Here is a 21,290-nt window from a genome sequence, read left to right as displayed (position 1 = left end):
TGTCTCTGCAGATTCCAGGCTTGGGGAGAAGTGCTCTGAGCACAAGGTGGCCAGTATTTTAAGAGGGCACCTCAAGCTGGGTATGCTGGCTCATGTCTGTAATCCCAGCACTTTGGGAGGCTGAGGCAGGTGGATCACTTGAGGTCAGGAGTTCAAGACCAGCCTGGCCAACATGGTAAAACCCCCATTACTACTAAAAATACAAAAATTAGCCAGGCATGGTGGTGTGCGCTTGTGGTCCTAGCTACTCGAGAGACTGAGGCAGGAGAATCACTTGAACCCAGGAGGCGGAATTTGCAGTGAGCCGAGATCACGCCATTGCACTCCAGCCTGGGTGACAGAGTGAGACCATGGCTCAAAAAAAAGGGGGGGGGGGGGGGCACCATAGCCCCTAAGGCTGAAATGGCAGATTAACAGCATTTGGAGAGGGCTCTCCTGGTCTTGCTGTTATCACCCACGTAGTGTAGGGCAGTGTTTCTGTGACCGGTAACGTGGCCATGCAGAGACAATTCAGTTCCTGGGCTGCATCTGCAGAGCCCATCTGGGAGTGGGCTGGGCACTGGTGACTGGTGATTGCAGGGCATCCTGGTTTGGAAGGGGCTTCCCTGTGAGGGACCTGGCAGGAACTTCCATCCATGTCTATAAGCCCAGGGCCTGGCCAGAGCCACAGCCAGACTTGGCACCTGGGGCAAGGGACTGTCCCCAGAGCCTCTCTGGGCACCATCTAGGATGGTTCTCAGAACTTGGCCTGAATCTAGCTTCTGCCAGTGCTAGGAACTGGCTTAGTCCTTGGGTTGTAGCCAGAAAGGTGACTGGGATGTACTCAGAGAAGCCCAGAGAACTGGCTGGTGGGCATGTTTGGGAGGCGAAGCCAAGGAATACCTCCAGCCACAGCTTGCTGGGGGTGGGGTCCAGAGCCTCCTCTTTCCTGTGATGTCACTGAAGGCCAGGCCTGCATGGCACTCCTCATGATGTCATGGGGGTCGGGGACCTCCAACATGGTATGGTGGGAGTCAGGTCATAAAGCCATTCTATGTGAGATTAGCAGGGGCCAGCGCATTCCATGTGATGTCATAGGGGTACCGCCAGAGTCTCTGGCATTCCATGAGGTATCTTTGGGGGTGGGGCTACTAATGTCACTAGGGACCAGCCATCAAGCCATTTTAGATGACATCATTAGACCCTCTGGAATTCTGCGTCTCGTGTGATATCACTGTGGGTGGGGCCGCCACAGTATTCAGCGTGCTGTTACTGGAGGCTTGGTGTGCAGAATTTGGCATCGTGCATGATGTCACCGAGAGTGCAGTCTGAGCCATGATGACATCCCAAGTAGTGTTCCAGGAGGTGTGGCCTTCCTGAGATCCCATGGGGAATTCCCAGGGTGGAGTTGCAGTGGCATTCTGTGTGGTTACATTGAAGATGGGGCCTCCAGACTGTAACATTCTGTGATGTTATTGGGGCGCAGGATTTGGGAACTGGCCCCCACACCTGCACCCCGCCTTCTAGCGGTATGACACCAATTACAGAACCCTAAGCCCTGCGCTATTTCCCAGCCAACTTTGCTCGCCCAGGCAGGGTTGCTGGCTACCTCACCCTCTCCACATCTGTCAGGTAGCACAAAGCACCTGGGACTAAGATGCTTTTGAGTGGGTGCCTGGCAGTATCTCTCGGATGCTGCTGTGTCTTAGCTCCTGCATCTCTCTTTTCTCCTGCAGTCTGAAAAGTGCTCCATAGCTTTGCAAGCTGCAGGGGTTATAAGAAGCTAACCAAGGTTACAAATAGCCAGCAATTTTTTTTTTTTTTTTTTTTGATACAGAGTCTCGCTGTGTCACCCAGGCTGGAGTGCAGTGGCACAATCTCAGCTCACTGCAACCTTCACCTGCTGGGTTCAATCAGGGGTTCAAGTTATTTTCCTGCCTCAGCCTCACAAGTAGCTGGGACTATATGCATACGCCACCATGTCCAGTTAATTTTTTTGTATTTTTGGTACAGACGGGGTTTCACCATGTTGACCACATTGGTTTTCACCATGTTCGAGGCTGATCTCACATTCCTGACCTCAGGTGATTCACCTGCCTCAGACTCCCGAGGTGCTGGGATTACAGGCATGAACCACCACACCCGGCCGCCTGCAAAATATTTTTATGAGACAGGGTCTTCCTTTGTCACCCATGCTGGAATTCAGTGGTGCACAATCATAGCTCATTGTAACCTCAAACTCCTAGGCTAGAGTGACCCTCTCACCTGCCTCCTTAGTAGTTAGAACTACAATCATGCACCACCATATCCTGCTAAATAGTTTTAATTTTGTAGAAACAGGGTCTGGGCTATGTTGCCTGGGCTAGCCTCAAACTCCTGGCCTCAAGCAATTCTCCCACCTCAGCCTCCCAAAGTGCTGGGATTACAGGCATGAGCCACCATGTCCGGCAGCCTCCAAACCTTAATAGCTCAGCACAACAAAAGTTTCTCATTAATCCAACATCCAATACAGTGCTCCTTAAACACCTCTCCTCCTCTCCATTCTCTGCTTTCAGTCCGTCAAGCAGAGAGTGTGCAGGATCACAAGGAAGGTTGCTAAGGGCAGACCTGGAAGGGGCGTACCTTGCTTTCACCCTCATTCCATCGGCCAGAGCTAGTCCTATGGCCTCAGTCAGACACAGAGCTCTAGGAAATGTGGTAGCCACATGCTGGGAAGAGGAACTAGGCTTGGTAAGCAGCTGGTACTGGCCGTAACGAATGAAAGACAAAATGATGGCGTCTGCTAAATGCTCCCAGTGACTCTTCCCTAAGGACTGGCCTGTCCTCAGGACCACCTTCCTTATGCTCACCCCCCACCTCTGCTGTCCAATCAGATCACACCAGGCAGCAAGGCAGCCCAGTCCCAGCTCAGCCAGGGCGACCTCGTGGTGGCCATTGACGGCGTCAACACTGACACCATGACCCACCTGGAGGCCCAGAACAAGATCAAGTCTGCCAGCTACAACCTGAGCCTCACCCTGCAGAAGTAGGTGGGAGCTCTCCAGAGCAGGGGGCGGAGGCTTGGGTGTGGGCCTGGGGCGGGGGCCAAAAGAGGGATTGTCCCATAGCAATTGAGTGGGCCCAGACCTGGGCTACAGAACTGTGCAGGAAGGTAAGGACAGCCCTGTGCCAGAGGAAGGACCAGGCTCAGGTCATTGTCAAACACCTAGAGGCTGACATTACTGCCTCACTTTACAGATGAGGCTGAGAGGGTGGTCCTGGAGCTGCCCATATATGGGCCATCGGGTCTGGAAGCCAGATCTTCCCTGCTTCCACTTTGCCCAGGCAGCTCCCAGTGACATAGCAGGGGCCCATGGATGCTGACCAAAGTGCGCGAGGGCCATGACTTCTCCATCCTTGTCAGGCCCAGGGCCTTCTTGGGGAGATCCACATGGGGTGGACAGTGGATGTGGGCCCCTCTGGCTCAGCTGCCTAGCTCTCTCTCGCTCTCCCCTCACCAGCGCTGCCCAGGCAGGAGCTCCTGGCTCCAGAAGCAACTTCCTCACTTGATCTCATTTCTGGTTTCTGCAGATCGAAGCGTCCCATTCCCATCTCCACGACAGCACCCCCAGTCCAGTCCCCTCTGCCGGTGATTCCCCACCAGAAGGTAGGTGCTGACTGTGGCGGCGGGGCCCACTCAGCTGTGGTTCCTGGAGTGCTGGCCCTGATCAGCCTGCCTGGTCTTTGGCTGGCCCAGTTGGGCCGATCCCTGCCCCTGCTGCGGCTGACCCTGGGAAAGTGAGGCAGGCCCTTGGGAGAGGCTTTCAAGCCACTCTTGACTACTGGATGTGGGAATGCTGGCCTGGGTGCAAGCCACCCTTGCCATGCCTCGTGGCTGGGCTGATAGGAAACCAGCTTGGACAGCAATATTCTCAGGGGAAGGGTACCCCTCCCGGCCAAACAGGGGATGAGCATCCAGGCTCTGACCCTCATCTGCCGAAGGGGTTGGGGCTAGGTGACTATGGCCAAGGCCAGCTTGAGAAGGAGCTCCCGGCGTGGAAGGGCCTGCCAGCCTCAGGCTTTTCCCCCACCCAGATCTCTCCCTCTGGTTTCCACTTCCCCACCTGCCCCTCCCAAGTGCATGCCCCTGTAGCCCTTAGGACACGCTGGCGATGGCCTTTGAGGCAGGCACGGGGGAGAAGGGAGGCCAAGCCCTGGCTCCAGACCTCACCACTGCCTGGGGCTTTCCCAGGCCTTGCTAAGCAGCTCAACCCCCAGGGTTCCCTGCACAACTTCTCCCGCTGCACGGGCTCACAGTGAACCCACCTGTCCAGTGGGGCAGATTGGGCGGGGGGGCTGGGAGAAAAAAGAGGCTAACTAGGGTGGGGTAGTTCACAGACTGGGAGAGTGGGTGGAGGGCTGCTTGGAAGGTGCAGAGGTGAACTGAGGACCCCAAATGTCAGCTACCCACTTCCTCAGCTTCCCTCTTCTCCTCCCCGCCACCTGCCCACAGCCAGCCCAGGGATCCCATCTCACTGGCTGTGTGGGGTCAGTGGAGCAGGAGGCTGGGCTGTGCCCACTGGGTGCCACTCTCAAGGGCAGGGGGAACAGACACATAACGGGCTATCCCCTGAGCCCTGTACCCACTTCCTTGGGCCATGGGGGACGGCAAGTTTGGCTTGGCTTCCGTGCAGGGCTTGGCACTCTGCCCAGCTGGATGCCAGTCTCAGGACGGGCCAGGAGCCATGTGCCTGTGCGCTCCTCCGCCAGCGTGCTCCCTTCCAGGTGCCGCACCCAGGTGCTCTGGGCTTCAGGCTGTGGGGCTAGCACTAACGCATCTGTTTCAGGTCCACACAGGAGCGCTGGGACGCATGTGGCCTCTAACCGCTCTCTTCTCTCTCCCCTGCATGGCCTGCCCTGTGCCAGGACCCCACTCTGGACACGAACGGCAGCCTGGCGGCACCCAGCCCCAGCCCCGAGGCAAGGGCCAGCCCGGGCACCCCCGGCACCCCGGAGCTCAGGCCCACCTTTAGCCCTGCCTTCTCCCGGCCCTCCGCCTTCTCCTCACTCGCCGAGGCCTCTGACCCTGGCCCTCCAAGGGCCAGCCCGAGGGCCAAGACCAGCCCGGAGGGGGCCTGGGACCCACTCAGCCCGAAAGCCCTGCCGGGCTCGAGCCAGCCAAGGCAGTATAACAACCCCATTGGCCTGTACTCGGCAGAGACCCTGAGGGAGATGGCTCAGATGTACAAGATGAGCCTCCGAGGGAAGGCCTCAGGTGCCGGACTCCCAGGAGGGTAGGTAATGGGCATGCAGCTCTCCGTGCGTGGCCTGGGCCACCTGGGTCCTCGGTGTTCAGCAGACGCCTGGTCAGGTGGTCAGAGTGAGGCGCTGGCCCCAATCCAGCCAGCCCCAAGCCCATGAGGCCAGCGATGATCCTGCGGCGTGTGCCGTGAGCCAGGCGCACCAGCATTTTATACAACCACCCTAGGGTGACATGTCGGATTTTGCAGAGAAGGAAACTGAGGCTCAGAGAAGGTTAAGTCACAGTCCATTTGTCCAGCTACCACATGGCCAAGCCAGTCCTGAATGCAGGAGACTCCAAAACTTTCTCATTAGGCTACCCCCCAGAACAAGACAGCACAGCCTGCTGCCTTCATTAATGGAGTCCCCACCCCCTGGGAGGATGGAGGCAGGAGCAGGAAAGAGTTCCAGAGGTGGAAAAGCAAGTTCTCTGGGACTAGGAATAGTCTGGGAAGCTGCCTAGAGGAGGGAGCCCCTGAGCTGTATATGGAGAGACTCTTGGGCAGTGGCATACAGGGAGCAGGTTTGCAGGACTGACCTTGGCCAGGGTGGGGCTGCGAGGAAGCAGACCCAAAAGAGAAAGGGGCTGTGCAGGAGAACAGCAGCCTCACCCCCAAGGTCTGGGGGGACTCTGGGAGCACACAGTTAAAAGGACACAGGGCTGGGGCACTGTGGAGGGGGCCAAGGGAACGGAGTCCCCACATTGGGCCTGTGTTAGCGCCGAGCCCTTCACACTTATTCTCTCACCCTGACTTCTCTTCCCGTCCTGTGCAATTGGCATAGTGCTCTCTGGTCAGGGCAGGTTGAGTCGAAGCAGTAGAGCCTAGCAGTTCAGGGTTCCTCTTCCGAATCATGGAAGAATCACACTGTCCATGTCTCAGGTTTACTGGGAGGATAAAGGACCCAACACTTGTAAAGCTCTGAGCTTTGTTCTTTCACCCCCTGAACAAAGTTCTGGCCTGGAGCCACCCAGAAGAGTCACAGTAGGAACCTGGTCAGCCTGGCCCAGGCCCATGCCCTTCCCTTTGCCCTTGCAGCCGAAAGCACCTGTGCCCCATCAGGCCACTGCTCCCCGTGGCCCTCAGCTTCTCCAGCTCCCCAGCTCTTTCTGGGATCCTCAGTGAAGCTGACCTCTGGCACCACACAGCTTGCTTCCCTTACCCAAGGTGACAGACCTATATACACCCCCAGGGTTTCCCAGTAAAGGACTTTTGCCAGAAAACTCAGGGAACAGTAGAACAGAGGTGGCCTCCTTGTCCCACCTTTGTTGGGCTGGTAGGTCTTCCTGGTCCTTTCCAGGAACTGGCCCCAGGCAGAGAGGTCAGCCTCTGGTGGCCTGGGACTCCCAGGAGACCCACCTGCAACGATGATAATGTCTCCGCATTCCGACCCTGCTCTCTGCCTGTGGACCAGCTAACAGTCCACATGCCTTATCTCTCAGCAACTCCAGAGGTGGGCATGATTTCCCCCATCTTATAGCTGGAAAATAGACGCTCAGAGAGGCAAGTGATTTACCCAAGGTCACACAGCTAGTAAATGGTAGACAGAACTGGCACGCAGGTCTGCCTGACTCCACTTTGCATTGAGACAGGGACGTGTCTACCTGCTCAGGGAAGTGAGGAGCCAGGCCCACCTGTACTTCCCATGGTGCCTGAGGTACCCTGCCGCTGGTACAGGGGCTGCCCAGACCCTGAAGAATGTGTAAATTATTACTTAGTGCTGAGAGCTGCCGAGTTTGACAGTTTCCTCCAAGGGATGGTGGGCTAAGGGAGGGTGTGCAGTGGGTGCATTATCCAAAGTGAAAGCTGATACTGCTGTTCCAGGCCATGCCGGCAGGAAGGGCTAGAGCGTCTGACCTGGGCTAGCCTAGGGCAACCCCTGCTGGGCTGAGGCCAACACCTTTGCTCACAGGCAACAGGGTCAGCAAGCGCTAATCCCTGAGCTTGTCCACGGCATACTTCTCCCGTGCTGAGCACCTTAGACTCAGGACCCGTTCAGTCTGCACGACCCACCTGTGTGGTAGACACTACATCTCAATATAAAGAATTAGGAAACAGGCTGAGACAGGTGGGTAATTTGCCCAGAGTCACAGTGCTAGGAAGAGGCAGGGTCACGACTTGAACTGTGTCCTGTCTGGCTCCAAAAGGAAGCCCCTTCCGCTGCTGTCTCCTCTGGGCAGCTTGCAGTGCAATTCCTTGCAGCTCGTATCCTCTTGGAAGGAGGAGAGAGAAACAGACATGGTGCAAGGGCAGGCAGGCATGGGCATCCCTGCAGCCCCCTTCTTCTCCTCCGCTCTGGGGCTGGTGCTGAAGGACAGTATCCCTCAGGCCACGCAGTGCAAAGGCCCCTAGGCAGGTCTTGCATCTTTAGTTCATCTACCCCAAGACCCAGGCACTGGCACCTCTCAGATGTGTCTGCTGCAGCCATCCCAGCCCCAGGTCCTGGGTGGGAGAAGCTAAATGGGAGGCAGGAATCAATGCCAAAGAAGGAGTAGGCTGCCAAGGCAGGGCAGAGGCAGCCCCCACCCTCGCCAGGCCAACACTGCCCTCTGCAGGGGGCACTGGGCTGGTCAGGGCAAGAGCTGACCCTGCAGCTGTCAGCACCGGCCAAAAATGGAGAAGGACTGGGGCTCCGTGCTGGCCCTTTCCTAATATAGCTCCTCTTGCAGCTATTTTGAGCCTGGGAAGACAGAGGGAATTTTATCAGTTCTGAGGCAGTGGCAGACCTGGGGCAGAGCAGGGCCCACGGTGCTGCTTGCTGGGGCCAAGGACCACTGACTTGAGCCTGGCTCCCCAGGGTTTGGCTGCAAATGACCAGGGCCAGGCTCCGGCCCAGGATCCTCCAGCCAGAGCCCATACTGGGCAGATTCAAGCAGGTGGCAGAGTTTGGGGAAAGATCTCACCAGCTTCCACACTGTCTCCCTCACAGGCCCCAGATAGGGCCGCTGGCCACAGGGTCTGCCACTGCAGGAAAATTGCATTTAAAGAAACACAAGACAGACACTGCTTTCCCTACAGAGACCATGCTCTGGGAGGCTCACTCTCGGGTCAGAGTGAGAGGCAGGGGCCTCTCACTGCGCTGTCCAAGCTGGGCTGCCTCGGCTGGTCGCTTTCCTTCAGCAAGCCTTGAGTTGACACTTCTCCCTGCACCTCCTCGCTCCTCCATCCTGCCTCGTTGCTAGCCCACAGGGCCTTTAGGAGTGGTCCCTGGGGACTGTGCACCCCACTCCCCTATACCCAAAGAGAAGCAGCCAGAGCTGCCTGCGTCTCTTCCGGGAGGAAGAGAAGGTCAGGGCTTGGTGGAGGAATAGGTAACCCCGTGCACACCCCACCATCCACGCCACTGCAATGCCTGCTCAGGACAGAACTCCAGAGCTGCCCCCACAAAACAGACTCTGAGTCCAGAGCTGCCGATGGGCAGGGAGGCCCCTGGGCCTCAGTCTTTTCCTTAGCAGCCACAGCTGTTCCTGTCTCCATGCCCAGCTTCCTCTCTGGGGTCTATAGCCAGACTTGTATGGGGGGATTCATGTACATGGTGCAAGTGCTCACAAAGATGGACAAGAAAACCCTACTTCTGACAAAGCAGAGGGCACTGGGGGCCCCCCTGAGAGGAAAACACGGCAGTGTCGGTCTCTAAACAAAACCGAGGGTCCCGGATGCTGCGATTCCCAGCTCAGCTCTCCCTCCCCGCTCCCTGCTCTCCTCACCCAGTGCGGTTTGGGCTGGTTCTGCCTCCACAACGACCAGGCTGAGAATGGTCCTGAAGCTCAAACTCCTCCCCCTGGTGGAGCCTCCCTCTGACCACCCTGTCTTCTTTGCCCTTTTCCTCCCCAGGTGGTACCCAACTCTCCAGCCAAGTTAGTATCAAAGGACAGCATGTGTGTGCGCTTGCGTGCCCGCCCCAGCATGTGTCTGCGTGTGTCTGGTGTGGATAGGATGTGTCTGTTGGCATGTGTACATGTGTATGCATATGTATGAGTGGGGTGCACTCATGCCCCTGGGTGAGCCTGCATGTGTGTGAAGCTAGAGTAGAAGCATTTGGGGATGGGGGTGCGGGCTCCATCTGATGGTTCTAATTCATTCCCAATTTCCTGCTGCAGCTGCTTAAGACGCGCCTGGGGTTGGTGATGGTGTGGGGGTGGGTCGAAATGCTGTGCTGCTGCTGGGCCTGTGTGGGCCTGAAGACCTTTCTGTCCTGGCGACCCCTCAGGAGGGCTTCACTGGATCTTGTGTGCCCGGGGAGCGCATCTATCTGTTGGAGGGAAGAGCCTCCCTTGGGTAGAGGCTGGCCAGCCACACGGCAAGCTGGACTTGAGGGGTCTGGGCAGCCATAGCCCTGCTCTGAGGAAGAAGCACATGTCCTGAAGCGTCTGGAAGAGCAGAGCCCTGGGCCGCCAAGGGAGTAGCCTGCAGGAAGAGCCCCTTCATGGAGGAAGCTTGCTCAGAATCCCTGTGGGTGCCCAGTGGAGCCGCTTTTCGCCTTTGGGGAGTTCTGGACTCAGCTTGGGCCGCTGTTCCCATCCCCTACCCCAGCCCCATGCCCCCACTCCCCCTGCTGTGTGTGGTGGGAGATCTCTCTGTGCCTGGCAGCCCCTGCAGAACCCTGGGAGGGAGTTCAGGCTGAGTCAGGTCCTGCAGGGCATCTGGAAACACTGAGGTGGGCAAGGAAACCCTTCTATGGCCAAGAATGGTGGCTCATGCCTGTAATCCCAACACTGTGAGGGGCCGAAGCAGAAGGATCAGCTTGAGGCCAGGAGTTCAAGACCAACCTGGGCAACATGATGAGACTGTCTTTAAAAATTTTTTTTTTTTAATTAGCTGGGCATAGTGGCACATGCTTGTGGTCCTAGCTACCTCAGGAGGCTGAGGTGAGAGGATCACTTGAGCCCACGAGGTTGAGGCTGCAGTGAGCAGAGATCATACCACTGCACTGCAGCCTGGGCAACAAAGCGAGACCCTGTCTCACAAAAACGAACAAACAAAAACCAAGAAAGGAAAAAGAAAACCTTCTGCACTGGGCTTTGTGGGAGGGCACCAGGGATTTTCCTCAATAGACCCAGACCATCCACCATCAGGAGGCTTGTGTAGCCTACGGGGGATGAGGGCGTCGGCTCTGGGAGATCTCTCGACACCCACCGCGCCCAGCCCTTGCCTTGGTCACCCATGTAACCACCCCCTGTTGCCCTTTTCTCCTTCCACTCCCTGCCCGCACTCCCGCACCCCTCTCCCAGCGCCGACTACCAGGAACGCTTCAACCCCAGTGCCCTGAAGGACTCAGCCCTGTCCACCCACAAGCCCATTGAGGTGAAGGGGCTGGGCGGCAAGGCCACCATCATCCACGCACAGTACAACACGCCCATCAGCATGTACTCCCAGGACGCCATCATGGATGCCATCGCAGGGCAGGCCCAGGCCCAGGGCAGTGACTTCAGTGGGTAAGCACCTCCCTCCTCCACTGCCACTCAGCGCCTCCAGAGCCCAAGGGGTCTGGGCCATTGGGCGCCATCGGGACCAGCTTTCTTCCCTCATGTTGGACCTGCTGGAGGCGTGGCCCTTGGAGGGGAGCCAGCCTTCCCCAGGGCCTTCTGGAACATGGGTATCCTCTCTTCAGACCCTCTCCACAGTCAGCTTTAGGAGAGGGGTGGAGAAATGCAGAAAATGATGGCTCTTCAAAGTGCTTTTCACAGCCTCTGCATTTCCCAGGCTCCATGAGGAGGCTGGCATAAGAAGAGACTTCTACAGTGCTCTTAACAAGGGGACCATTCTGGAGGCCCCCAGGCCTCTCACAGCAAAACTGTCCTTTGGGGAGGGGGACGTTGCCAGGTTCTTCCAGCACTGAGAATCAATTCAAATACACTCACTGGGTTTCTGGTTTGGGAAGGGGTCTGCAACCAACCATCCACAGTAGTGCTGGCAACCAGCCCCACTGATGGCAGCAATCCCCTCCTCTTTGCCCCAGGAAGCCTGGCCTCAGGGCAGTGGCATTTAAGACATCCTTGGTTCCTGGAATTCACCCGTTAGCTATGGTTGGGGAATTTGAGGGGTGGTAAAAAAAAAAAAAGAGTTGGCTGAAAATCATTTGTGGATGAAAAATGCTAGCAATGCAAACATTCCTGCAGACAGACCTCTCTCTGTGTGTCTCTGTGTCTCCTTCTCTGTGTTCTCTTTCTGTCTTCCTCCTTGTCGCTCTTTCTCTCTCTCTCTCCCTCTCTCCCTCTCTTGTGTGTGTGTCTGTCTGTTGTTTCTTACACACACACACACACACACACACACACACACACACAGAGTCCCTCACTGTTTTCAACTTGGGAATACCACAGTGTTGGCTGATTATCAATCTGGGTCAGGATCCCCTCGGAACTCCCGGCAGAAAGTCTTGAAATGATGGCGATGCTTTTTTTCCCAAAGCCAGGAAAACATGTAATAAGAGGGATGGAGGGATTTTAAAAATCCCAGAGAACCCAATTGTGCTTGGCCGCTCCGGAGCCCAGCCCAGCTTTTGTGGCCCTGATGTGCGTGCAGTTTATAAACAGCAGGCTCCCCAGGCCCAACGGTGGAACAGTGTGGGCTCCCTGGGCTCTGCTGGAACTGGGGAGCCTGGGACCCTCTCAAAGATGCAGTACTTCCTCTAGGCCACCAGAGAGCAGAGGCTGCCTGTCCTGGAACTTCAAGTCAAACTCCCAAGGCTCAGGGCTACTGCTCTTTGCATAACTCTGGACAAGGTTGATTGAATTCCATCATTCAGAGCAGAAAATATGATCCTGCAAGTTTAAAAACACAACCATTAGCTCATGCGTAACCAGAAAAACAAGGCTGCCTGACTAAACCCCAGAGCTAACAGGGATTTCCTGTTAACATTTCTTTGTCACGTGTGTCCTCAGTGTGCTCTTAAAAGTAGCAGCAGTCGCCAAAGGGAAGTTCAGCGGAAAATAATGGAAGAACTGCTCTTCACTAACTTTCTGCTGTCTGCACGTTGGGAAGACTGCTATCATTTTGTCTCACCACTAGGGCACCCATCAGTTTTGGAACTGATGCACTGTTGATTAATCGAGGCTTCTCAAAGAACCTTTCCCATCTCCCTCCTGTCCCCTCCCACCCCCTCCCTATTCCTCCTCTGGCGTGCCTGGAAAGGGTCCTCTTCTCCCCTTCCTCTTAATGCGGCCACGCTGGGCTGATGATGCCGTGGTGCCAGTGAGTAACCTCTCGGCCATAACATGCTCCCATTTCTGCTGTTAATTTCCATGGTTCCTTCCTCACTGACCGTATTTTTTCTCTTTTTCTTCCTCCTTCACCCACCCCATCCCCATAACTCATTTCTGACCCTAACCTGGCTCTCTTGTGTGCGCTGCCCCTCTGCTATCCCATGATGGACGCGCACTCACGGCTGAATTTTCCTCTGCTTGGCAGGGCGTCACCGCTGGTGTAAGTAGACCCTGCAGTGTCTGTCCCGTCGTCCATCTGTCTGGTTGTGGGATGGTATGTGGGTTTGGTGGGATGTGTCTGAGGACTAGTGGTCAGCCCACGTGCTCTGTCCACGCTCCTCCTCACACCTCCTCACACCCACCTCTCAGCCAAATGACATCCCTTGCAGCCTGCACAGGCAAGTACTTGTCTCTTAGGGTTTGTCCCAAACAATATCACCATGGTCACAAAATCACAGAGTAATGACACTCATGCTGCAGGCTCCCCAGGCTGGGGGTGCATACCTGTGTTGTCTTTGCCATGCTTTGGGGCAGCTCCCCACGCCTTTTCTATCTGCACTGAGACACTGTAGACCTGGACATTAGAATCCACACTGGGACATTATTCATGGCTAAAGGTGGCAAGGTAACCTCTTGGAGACCACTCCCCGGAATCTTCATGGGAAGTGGCTCTGCAGGAGCCAGTGCCTGCCATGACCACCCATGGAGGGGAAAGATGAATCAGATTTGAGGACTGCACACAGTGAAGTAAATGCAACGGTGACCCTGGGGTGTGTTTTCTGTGGCAAGAAGAACAAGCTGGGAGTGGGTCCAGAGAGTGGCCTTGGCCAGGGCCCCAGGCCTGCAGGACCTAGTCCATCTTCTCTGCATATATTTTCCCTGAGCCTTGATACCATGAGGGCACCGCAGTTTCCTCATCTGACTCCCAGTCTTGGTCACGGCAGCAACACAAGTCCCCTGTCTTTGCATGGGGTGGTGGGAAATGAAGCCAGAAACATTGAGTCCCAAGGGACTGACTCCTGACAGCTTTCTTGAGCCCTTGGAGCCAAGAAAGGCACAGGGGAGCTCCTCCTGGGCATGTTCCGTGGAAACAGCAGCGAACACCTTCCATCCACTCTCTGGATTGCAAAGCCTCATAGAGAGGCTCAAGGGCCTTGCAACCACACCTTCCTTCCCTCCTTCCCTCCCCTCCCAGTGGGACAGGAGCCAGGACCCAGGAGACCTGGTTGTGACTTCCTGTTGCCCATCTCACCCAGACCTCAGGAACCTTTGGGACTCCTCCCTATGCCAGAAATGGCCTGTCCCAGCCAACAGCAAGATCCCACCCTCTCCTTTGCTTCCTGGGCAGCTGCAGGCTCCTCCTTGGCTGGACCCCAGAGGCCTCTGCTGGTCTTTCCCATCCGATCCCAACCATAGGCCACCAGTGTACCTATAGCTCTTTGGGCCAGGGCAGGGCCCTCAGGGAAGTCAGGGCCACTCCACCCAACCTCAATCGCCTTTCTGCACCTATGTTCTTATAGCCCACCCTGAGCCAGACACAGGGACCAGTCCTGGGAGACTAGGCCAGTTCCCTGTCCCACTCCTTGCAGGGAGAGTATGAGACATGGACAATGGCAAGGTTCCTCTCCCAGCCAACCAGCCCACTGGGGGAAAGGGAGAGGCAGGCAGGAGAGTGCTGGACAGGGCATGTCTCCAGGTACAGATCCAGGGCCTTCCATAGGCAGAAGCAGCCTTCCTGAGCCCTATGACTACAGGGGACCTCATGGAAAGGACACAGGGCTAGCAGCCAGGAAACCTAGGTTCTCGCTCAGTGGGGCTCCTATCCTCTGTAACCTCGAGCTAGTTGGCTGGCCTCTCTGGGCCTCAGTTTCAGCATCCGTAGAGGAGAGGGCTGGGTCAGCAGTCTGTTATTGCTGTGGGCTTCACCTGAGTCCTCCCAGGCCTCTGAGAAGGTGGGCTGGGCAGCCTGATCCTCTGGCCCCCCAGCCAGGGTGAGTGGGCACCTTTCCGTCATGGCCTGCACTGCGGTCTGATTCAGGCTGGGAGGCACTGGGCCTGAGGGTCTCTGGGGTCCCTTCTGGCTCTGATCTAGGATTTGTTTATTCAGCCAAGAGCTTTGTGTCCCTACCATGTGCCAGACCCTGGGAGTCTAAGGGAAGGTCACCTGGTCTCCTACAAAGGGCTGTGCTTCCCTGGGACAGAGGACCAGTGGCTCCCATGCAGCCCCACTCCCAACTTCCCCAGGCCAGAAATCCCCTGTCCCTATAGGCCATACCGGGGCCATGCCTTGCTGCCTAGTTTCTTACCGCCTCCCGGCAGAGTCGACTTGCTCACACTGACCCCCGTCCTCTTCCAGGGCAGACCCGGCACTGGCAGCTCCTTGTTTGGACCCAAAAGTATGAGGAGGGCAGCAGATGGACCCTGAGGAAGCCTCTGGGTCCCCCAAATGTCCTGTCCCCAGCCAGGTCCAAACTCATGGCCTGCTCAGGGAGGTCAAGGAAGACCTGTTCTGTTTCCTCCTTCTGTAAAGGGGATCTGAGGGTGGGGATGTCTCTGGGCCTAGGCCTGGAGCGAGCACGGAGGAAGGGCAGACCTGAGGGACCTGAGCTTCCTGCCTCTCACAAGGGAGAGGAGTAACTGCTTCACTGCGACCACACTGAGCACCGAGGACCCAGGTCATGCCCGTGTCTTGGGGTTCTCAGACAGCAGTGGGTAAAGGCAAGGTGGGGACAGAACAATAGGGGCCACCAGTGGGCGTGGAGCAGGGCCCCAGCGGGGTGGGAGCCAGGTTCCAGCCTAGCCCTCACCCACGGCCTCTCTCTGCATTGCAGGAGCCTCCCTGTTAAGGATCTCACCGTAGACAGCACCTCTCCCGTGTACCAGGCTGTGATTAAGAACCAGAACAAGCCGGAAGACGAGGCTGACGAGTGGGCCCGCCGCTCCTCCAACCTGCAGTCTCGCTCCTTCCGCATCCTGGCCCAGATGACAGGGACCGAATTCAGTGAGTGCAGGCTCTCGGGGTGGGCGCAGAGAAAGGAGATGCTGAGGGGCCACCAGGGGCCTGGGCCCAGCGCTGCAGAAGCCAGGGAGTCCTGCTCCCTGCCCTTGAAGGTGGACTGGCCGCGATGGTTTGCCCGAGGCCAGCAGGGTTTCTTCTGGGCCCCTCAGGCGGACTGTCCAGTGACAGCAGCCTTCTGCTCCAAGGCCAACTCCCAACAGTGAGTGGTAGGCTTGGTGAGCAGCTTCCGGGCAAGATGACTGCCCAGGGCTGGGATGAGACCCTCACAGGCCACCCCCTGACTCTTTCCCAGTGTCCTCTGGGGCCTCTGCCCAGCACACAGTGCACAGGTGAGGGGGCAGTCACCACACAGGGCCTGGCTGAATCCTGGGACTCAGTGCCCTCAGAGCCCCAGCAGCTTTCCTTGCTGTGTCTCCTCTGTCCCCTGACCCGCTCCTTTCTACCCACAGTGCAAGACCCTGATGAAGAAGCTCTGCGAAGGTCAAGGTAAGTGTCTGGACTCAGGCTCTGTGGCCTTGCCCTCCAGCCCCTTCCCTCCCTGGGCAGCCCCCAGGCCACATGACTCATGGAAGGAACCTCTCAAGTTCATGGATTTGGAAAGCCTGGCCTGCAAAGGGCTGCAGCTGACAGTGGCTTGAGGCAGCATCCTGGGTCAGTGAGGGGAGCACCTGGACCCGAGTCTCTGTACCTCAGGCCCAGGCTACAGGAGCAAAGGCCCTGGGCTCTCCCAGCTTAATCCCTGGGAAGGGGGGCAGGGCTGCTTTGGCCTTTGCTGGGCTGTTGAGAATGAGGGCATCTTTCCCTGTGAGGACACCCGGCTGGCCCCTTGCCCACCCACTCATCTCAGGGCCTGTCCCCCTGTGAATCCCAAGGCTGGGCACTGGGAAACAGGCACGCAGGGGGCTGTGCTGGACATGAATGCCCGACTTACCTGTCCAGACCTACATTGAGGTACCAGCTCTGTAAACTGCTAAAAGCATGATACCTGCTGAAAGAAAGAACAAGCCCTGGACATGAGGACAGGTTTGTGCCAAGCTGGGGGTCTTGGGGCATGGTTTCCCCACCAGCGGCAGATCTGAGGCCACAGCCACTAACCTACCATTGTGGCCCGTCAGGTGCTCATAGCATGAGGTGGGCATGAGGGGGGCATGCTGTCCTGGAACTCACTGGAACCCTCTAGGGCCTTCCGTGGTGAGGAGTGGGGCTCAGTGTGATTGTATGTACACTTTAGGTAGCAAATATGTCATCTGCATGCTCTTCCTGGCACTGTCTGCCTTGGGTCAGTGCATCCTGTGGCGGCCTCTGTGCAGGGGGCTGGGGCTCAGAGGCACCCTCCCACCCTGGGCCAAGCTTTCTGTACTTGCTAACCAGCAGGCCCAGCACACAGTGGCCATGGGACCCGCACAGAGTAGGACTCTGGAGCCAGCTTAGACTTGATGTGGATTTTATTTTTGGACCAATACTTTTGCCAACTCAAGTTGCTCCCATTCTCTGACCAGGCATCCAAGCCTAAAGTGGGGTCCTCCCAGGCCTGCCAAGGATGGCATGCAGTCCCAATAACAGTTCTTAACCCTTCAGTGCCTTCAGGGCATCTAGAGAGTCCGCAATGAAGTAACGTTTGATTTAGCGCAAAAGTTCAGCTCCAGCTACTTTGAGTACCGGAGCCCTCAGCTGTCTTCCCCCAGCTGTGCTCCACTGTCCCTGCATGCTGCTCCCATGCTTGTCTTGCCCTCCTCTTAGAAGTCACCCATGTGGCTGCTTCTGTGAACAATGCAGATGTTCCCAAACATTTGATGAAGGAGTCTTTAAATCACACATCCCCCTGGGTTCCTTCCAGCAAGAGGCCAGCAGGGGGCCTTTTTCCTCCCTCCTGAAACACAGAGCCCTGCCTTCCTGGCCCCTGCGGCTTCCTTCAGGTTCTTTAATGTTCTGCTTCCCTCTAGTATGCAAGGTCAGGCTCAGCTTGTGCCTCGTTAACCAAATGTCATTAGAACAGGAAAGAGTACCGTGGAGGTGGATTGCAGCAATCTTTTGTCTTTTCTTTCTCCTGGAATATTCACAGGCTCTGTAAAGTTATTGAGTGAGGACAGCACAAAGGCGGTAGTGAGGGTGGTCCCCAGGCCTCGTCCTTGGCCTTCCCCTTCCCTCCTTCCAGGAGCATTTCTTGAAGTTTGTTCTGCCTGGTCTTGAGGGTATTTGAAGGGTAGGAGGTTAGTCTTTCCCCCAACGGCCTAACCCCATGCAAGCTTGCTTCAGCCCAGCAAAAGGCAGCTTTCGGAGCCTCTCCCCGAGCTAGGGCAGGGTTTCATCCCTGGGAAATCTGGAAAGAGGGTCTGGGAAGTGGCTCCAGTTGACTTCCTCCCTCAGTCTCAGGCAGCTTCCCTCACCCCATCAGTACCTCCCTCTGGGGTCTCAGGCCCTGCATTAGAGGCTCTGAGGCACCCAGCCAGCCTCTGCCCACGTCTGGAGGGGCTCCTCTCCCTTCTTCTGATTTTAATTTCTGGAGGGTTGTCCTCATGGGCAGAGCCACCCATGTCACTGAATCCCAAGCAGTTATCCCACAGACACAGAGGCGGGTACAGTAGGTGTAGCCCGTCTAATCAGTCTGTGATACAAGCCTAAAGCAGTGTCTGCAGTCTTTGGTCATGGCTGGGGCCCCAGGCTCACCCATGTTGCAATCTGAGCAGAAGGGAACACGACTTGTCCCACCCTGGTCCAGGCCGGTCAGGGGTCTTGCTCCTCAGGGGCCTGAGCCACACTTCTATCTGTCCCCACTCCCAAGTTGGAAGCTGCACCCCTAGACTCTCCTGACCCACCTTGTTGGCTGAGAGTAGCTACCGCCTCCTTCTCTTTCTCCTCCCAAATCCCAGCAGGGATTCTAAGGATCTCTCTTGAAGGCTGAGCTTCCCCAGGGAGGCTTCACTGTAAACTGCTTCCAAGTGTCTCACTCCAGCAGAGCCTGTGTTTGCCAAGCCTATGCACAGTGGCACCTACGCAGTCTTATGCCCATGCCAAGGTGCTTTCTCCTTCCTGGTGCTGTGTGGCGAGAAAGTTAGCAGGAATGTTGAGTGAGAAGTGTCAGGCATTCTGCACCACGCAGGGGCTCTGGTGACCTCTAGGTCAAGTATGAATCCACATGTCAAGAATACCTTGCAGGCTTTCCCTTCACCTCCATCACTGCTCTGCCTCCAAGCCCCACCCCCTGCAGAGTGCCAGGGCAGTTCACAGCCCTCTTCTCTGGCTCCTGGCTCCTGATAGTATCTCTGTGTCTGGTAGTATGTAGCTTCCATCTGAGCCTTCAGTGCTAACCTGCTGGCCAGCCCAAGACAGAGTCTAATTTCCAGGGACCCTGTCTTTACAGGTGAGGTGGGGGAGGCCTGAACAGCCCAGGCATCAGCTGTAAATTTGGCTGCCCACCCTAGAAGGATCCAGGCACCTTAGGAAACCGTCCAGACTGGCTAGAACATCAGCCTCCTGCCTGCTTCCCCATGGGAGCTACTGTAGTAGGTATAGGTGATGCTGTGGCTCCCCCATTTCCACTGGAGGTAGCTGAAATAGTGCCTCCAGCCCACAAGCTAAGCCCCTAATCTCAGAGTAGTCGCCACAGCTTCCTTCTGACTTTGGAAAGACATTCCGGACCCTGATCATCCAAAAGGTCAGATCCACATTGGGCAGACTCGCTGGGGATAGGAGTGGGGACAAGCCCGGCCCGGTGCCAGGCAGGGCTTGGATCTGTGAGGCATCTGGATCCCACTACTTGGGGGAACCATCCTGGATGTAGCCCGGCATGTAACCCAGACATGCCCCTGATCCCTCATAGGTGCAGCCTCTGTGTTTCCCTGATGCCTACCTGGGTAAAGAGCTCTGCATCTCCCCATTTTCCAAGCGTTAAGAGCAAAGTTGATCTTAGTGAAGAGTCCCTAGAGTGGCTGCAGGTGAGGGTTGCATCACATGGCCCTTACATCCCAGACCATGTAAAAAGCCTTCCATGCCCCTTCTTCATCGTGCAGCCATTAAGCTTCTTCCAACAAAATGCTCCGGCTCACTGGCTCCCCCTCTTCCCTCCTGCAGCCTCGCAGATGCCCCCTCCCCTCCCTCTGCTGCGCAGTCTCTCAGTTTCGCCCCCACCTGCAGCTACCTCGCTTGCACGCACAGGACACTGCCACCAACGCTCCCCACCCACCGCCTTGCCAAAGGGCCCCTTGTAAGAAGGCAGTGAAAAAAATACCTCTCTTTTTTTTTATTTTGAGTCCCTGGTATTCTGCCACCCTAGCAAGTTTGAAAACTACACTGGAGCACCAGGGATGTTGCCCCAGGTGCCACCCCCTGAGCAGCCCCTGGGGGGTCTTCTTCCTTGCCCTTGCTCTCCTGTCTCTTTTCCTCTCTCCTGTGCTTTCCTCTCCTGGCTCCTTTCCTTGGCTAGCTGAGGATTTCTAAACAGCTCCAAGCAGAGCATGCTCACTAGATCGGACTCTCCAGGACTGCCTCTGACCCCTGTCACTAAGCACTGATGGCAAACTGTCACCCAGCCACCACAGGCCTTGCTAGGACTTGGCTATTTACAGGCAAACTGTGTCTGATCTTGTGCCCTGTGTTCTAGGTAGTGTCTATGGGATGGTCAGGACTGTCTGTAGTGCTTTCAGCAGGGCTCAGGGAACCCCGCCACTCGGCCTTTGCTCATGCCATCTCCACCCCTTCACTCCAACCTCAGACAGGCAGGGATGTGGCAAGGGAAGGAGGCTCCAGCACTTAGACTGTGATTCTCCCCTGTGTTTCTGTGTGGCTTTAGGCCATTCATGTGACCTCTCTGGGCTTCAGCTGCCTCTTAGTATAAGGAAAGTTTGGACTAGAACTGTGGTTTTCAAATACGTTATATATTAGCAGTGGGCCCCCTTTTGTCAAACGGTCTTAGACAGAGACCCAGTATGCAGGACTCAAGGGGTAGAGAGAGACAGAGACTGCCAAGGAAAGCAGGTGCAGGACTGTGGGACTCTGTGAGTGTGGAGATGTGGGGGCCAGCCTCTGATGACTGTTACTGTGCAGAAATATAAGGCCAGCACTACTTACCTGGCAGGGGAGATACCATGATCACGAAGGTGGTTTTCCCAAGGCAAAGCTTATCCATTGCACTCCAGATATGTTGACCCCTATGATTTCCCCAAATGTGGGAAACTCGACTGCATAATTTGTGGTAGTGGGGGACTGTATTCCCACTTTCCCCTGGTCTTTCAAAAAAAAAGACCAGCACTGCAACATCTTTTTTTCAAAGACTTAATGTTGCTCTTCCTGATCTTTATATACTAGTAATTCACTTTTTCTTTTGAGATGAAGTGTCGCTCTGTTGCCCAGGCTGGAGTGCAATGGTGCGATCTCAGCTCACTGCAACTTCCACCTCCTGGGTTCAAGCAATTCTCCTGCCTCAGCCTCTGGAGTAGCTGGGATTACAGGCATGTGACACCACACCCGGCTAATTTTGTATTTTTAGTGGAGATGGGGGTTTTACCATGTTGACCAGGCTGATCTTGAACTCCCGACCTCAGGTGATCTGCCTGCCTCAGCCTCCCAGAGTCCTGGGATTACAGGCATGAGCCATCATGCTCAGCCAACGTTGTTTTGTTTTGCTTTGTTATTTGAGATGGAGTGTGAGGCAGAGTCTCGCACTGTCGCCTGGGCCGGAGTGCAGTGGCAGATCTCGGCTCACTGCAACCTCTGTCTCCCAGGTTCAAGCGATCTTCCTCAGCCTCCTGAGTAGCTTGGATTACACGTGCCCGCCACCATGCCTGACTAAACTTTTTTTTTCTTCTATAGCAT

At 56.3% G+C, this 21,290-nt stretch overlaps 1 protein-coding gene and 1 non-coding gene across 13 annotated transcripts in view; both read left to right on the top strand.

The window, feature by feature from the left end:
- Nucleotides 1-21,290, top strand: part of LDB3 (LIM domain binding 3) — an 83,085-nt gene that overhangs the window by 21,551 nt on the left and 40,244 nt on the right. For 5 of the 12 annotated variants that reach the window (XM_037734389.1, XM_017516965.2, XM_037734385.1 and 2 more), the window contains 6 exons: nucleotides 2,853-3,004; nucleotides 3,550-3,625; nucleotides 9,093-9,115; nucleotides 10,490-10,693; nucleotides 15,292-15,461; nucleotides 15,929-15,965. In XM_037734389.1, coding sequence (XP_037590317.1) covers nucleotides 2,853-3,004; nucleotides 3,550-3,625; nucleotides 9,093-9,115; nucleotides 10,490-10,693; nucleotides 15,292-15,461; nucleotides 15,929-15,965 — 662 coding nt within the window. Of the gene's footprint in view, nucleotides 1-2,852; nucleotides 3,005-3,549; nucleotides 3,626-4,884; nucleotides 5,253-9,092; nucleotides 9,116-10,489; nucleotides 10,694-12,665; nucleotides 12,681-15,291; nucleotides 15,462-15,928; nucleotides 15,966-21,290 lie in introns of all 12 variants that reach the window. The other 7 variants (XM_037734383.1, XM_037734388.1, XM_017516964.2 and 4 more) reach the window with 2 other exon arrangements.
- LOC119469256 lies at nucleotides 20,539-20,702 on the top strand. Its single transcript, XR_005198063.1, has one exon. It is a non-coding gene; the product is annotated as a U1 spliceosomal RNA (small nuclear RNA).

Source organism: Cebus imitator, unplaced genomic scaffold (genome assembly GCF_001604975.1).
Source record: "Cebus imitator isolate Cc_AM_T3 unplaced genomic scaffold, Cebus_imitator-1.0 Scaffold612, whole genome shotgun sequence".
NCBI classification, from domain to species: domain Eukaryota; kingdom Metazoa; phylum Chordata; class Mammalia; order Primates; family Cebidae; genus Cebus; species Cebus imitator.
The sequence above is the reverse complement of the archived record's forward strand: the minus strand, read 5'-3'. Positions and strand labels throughout refer to the sequence as shown.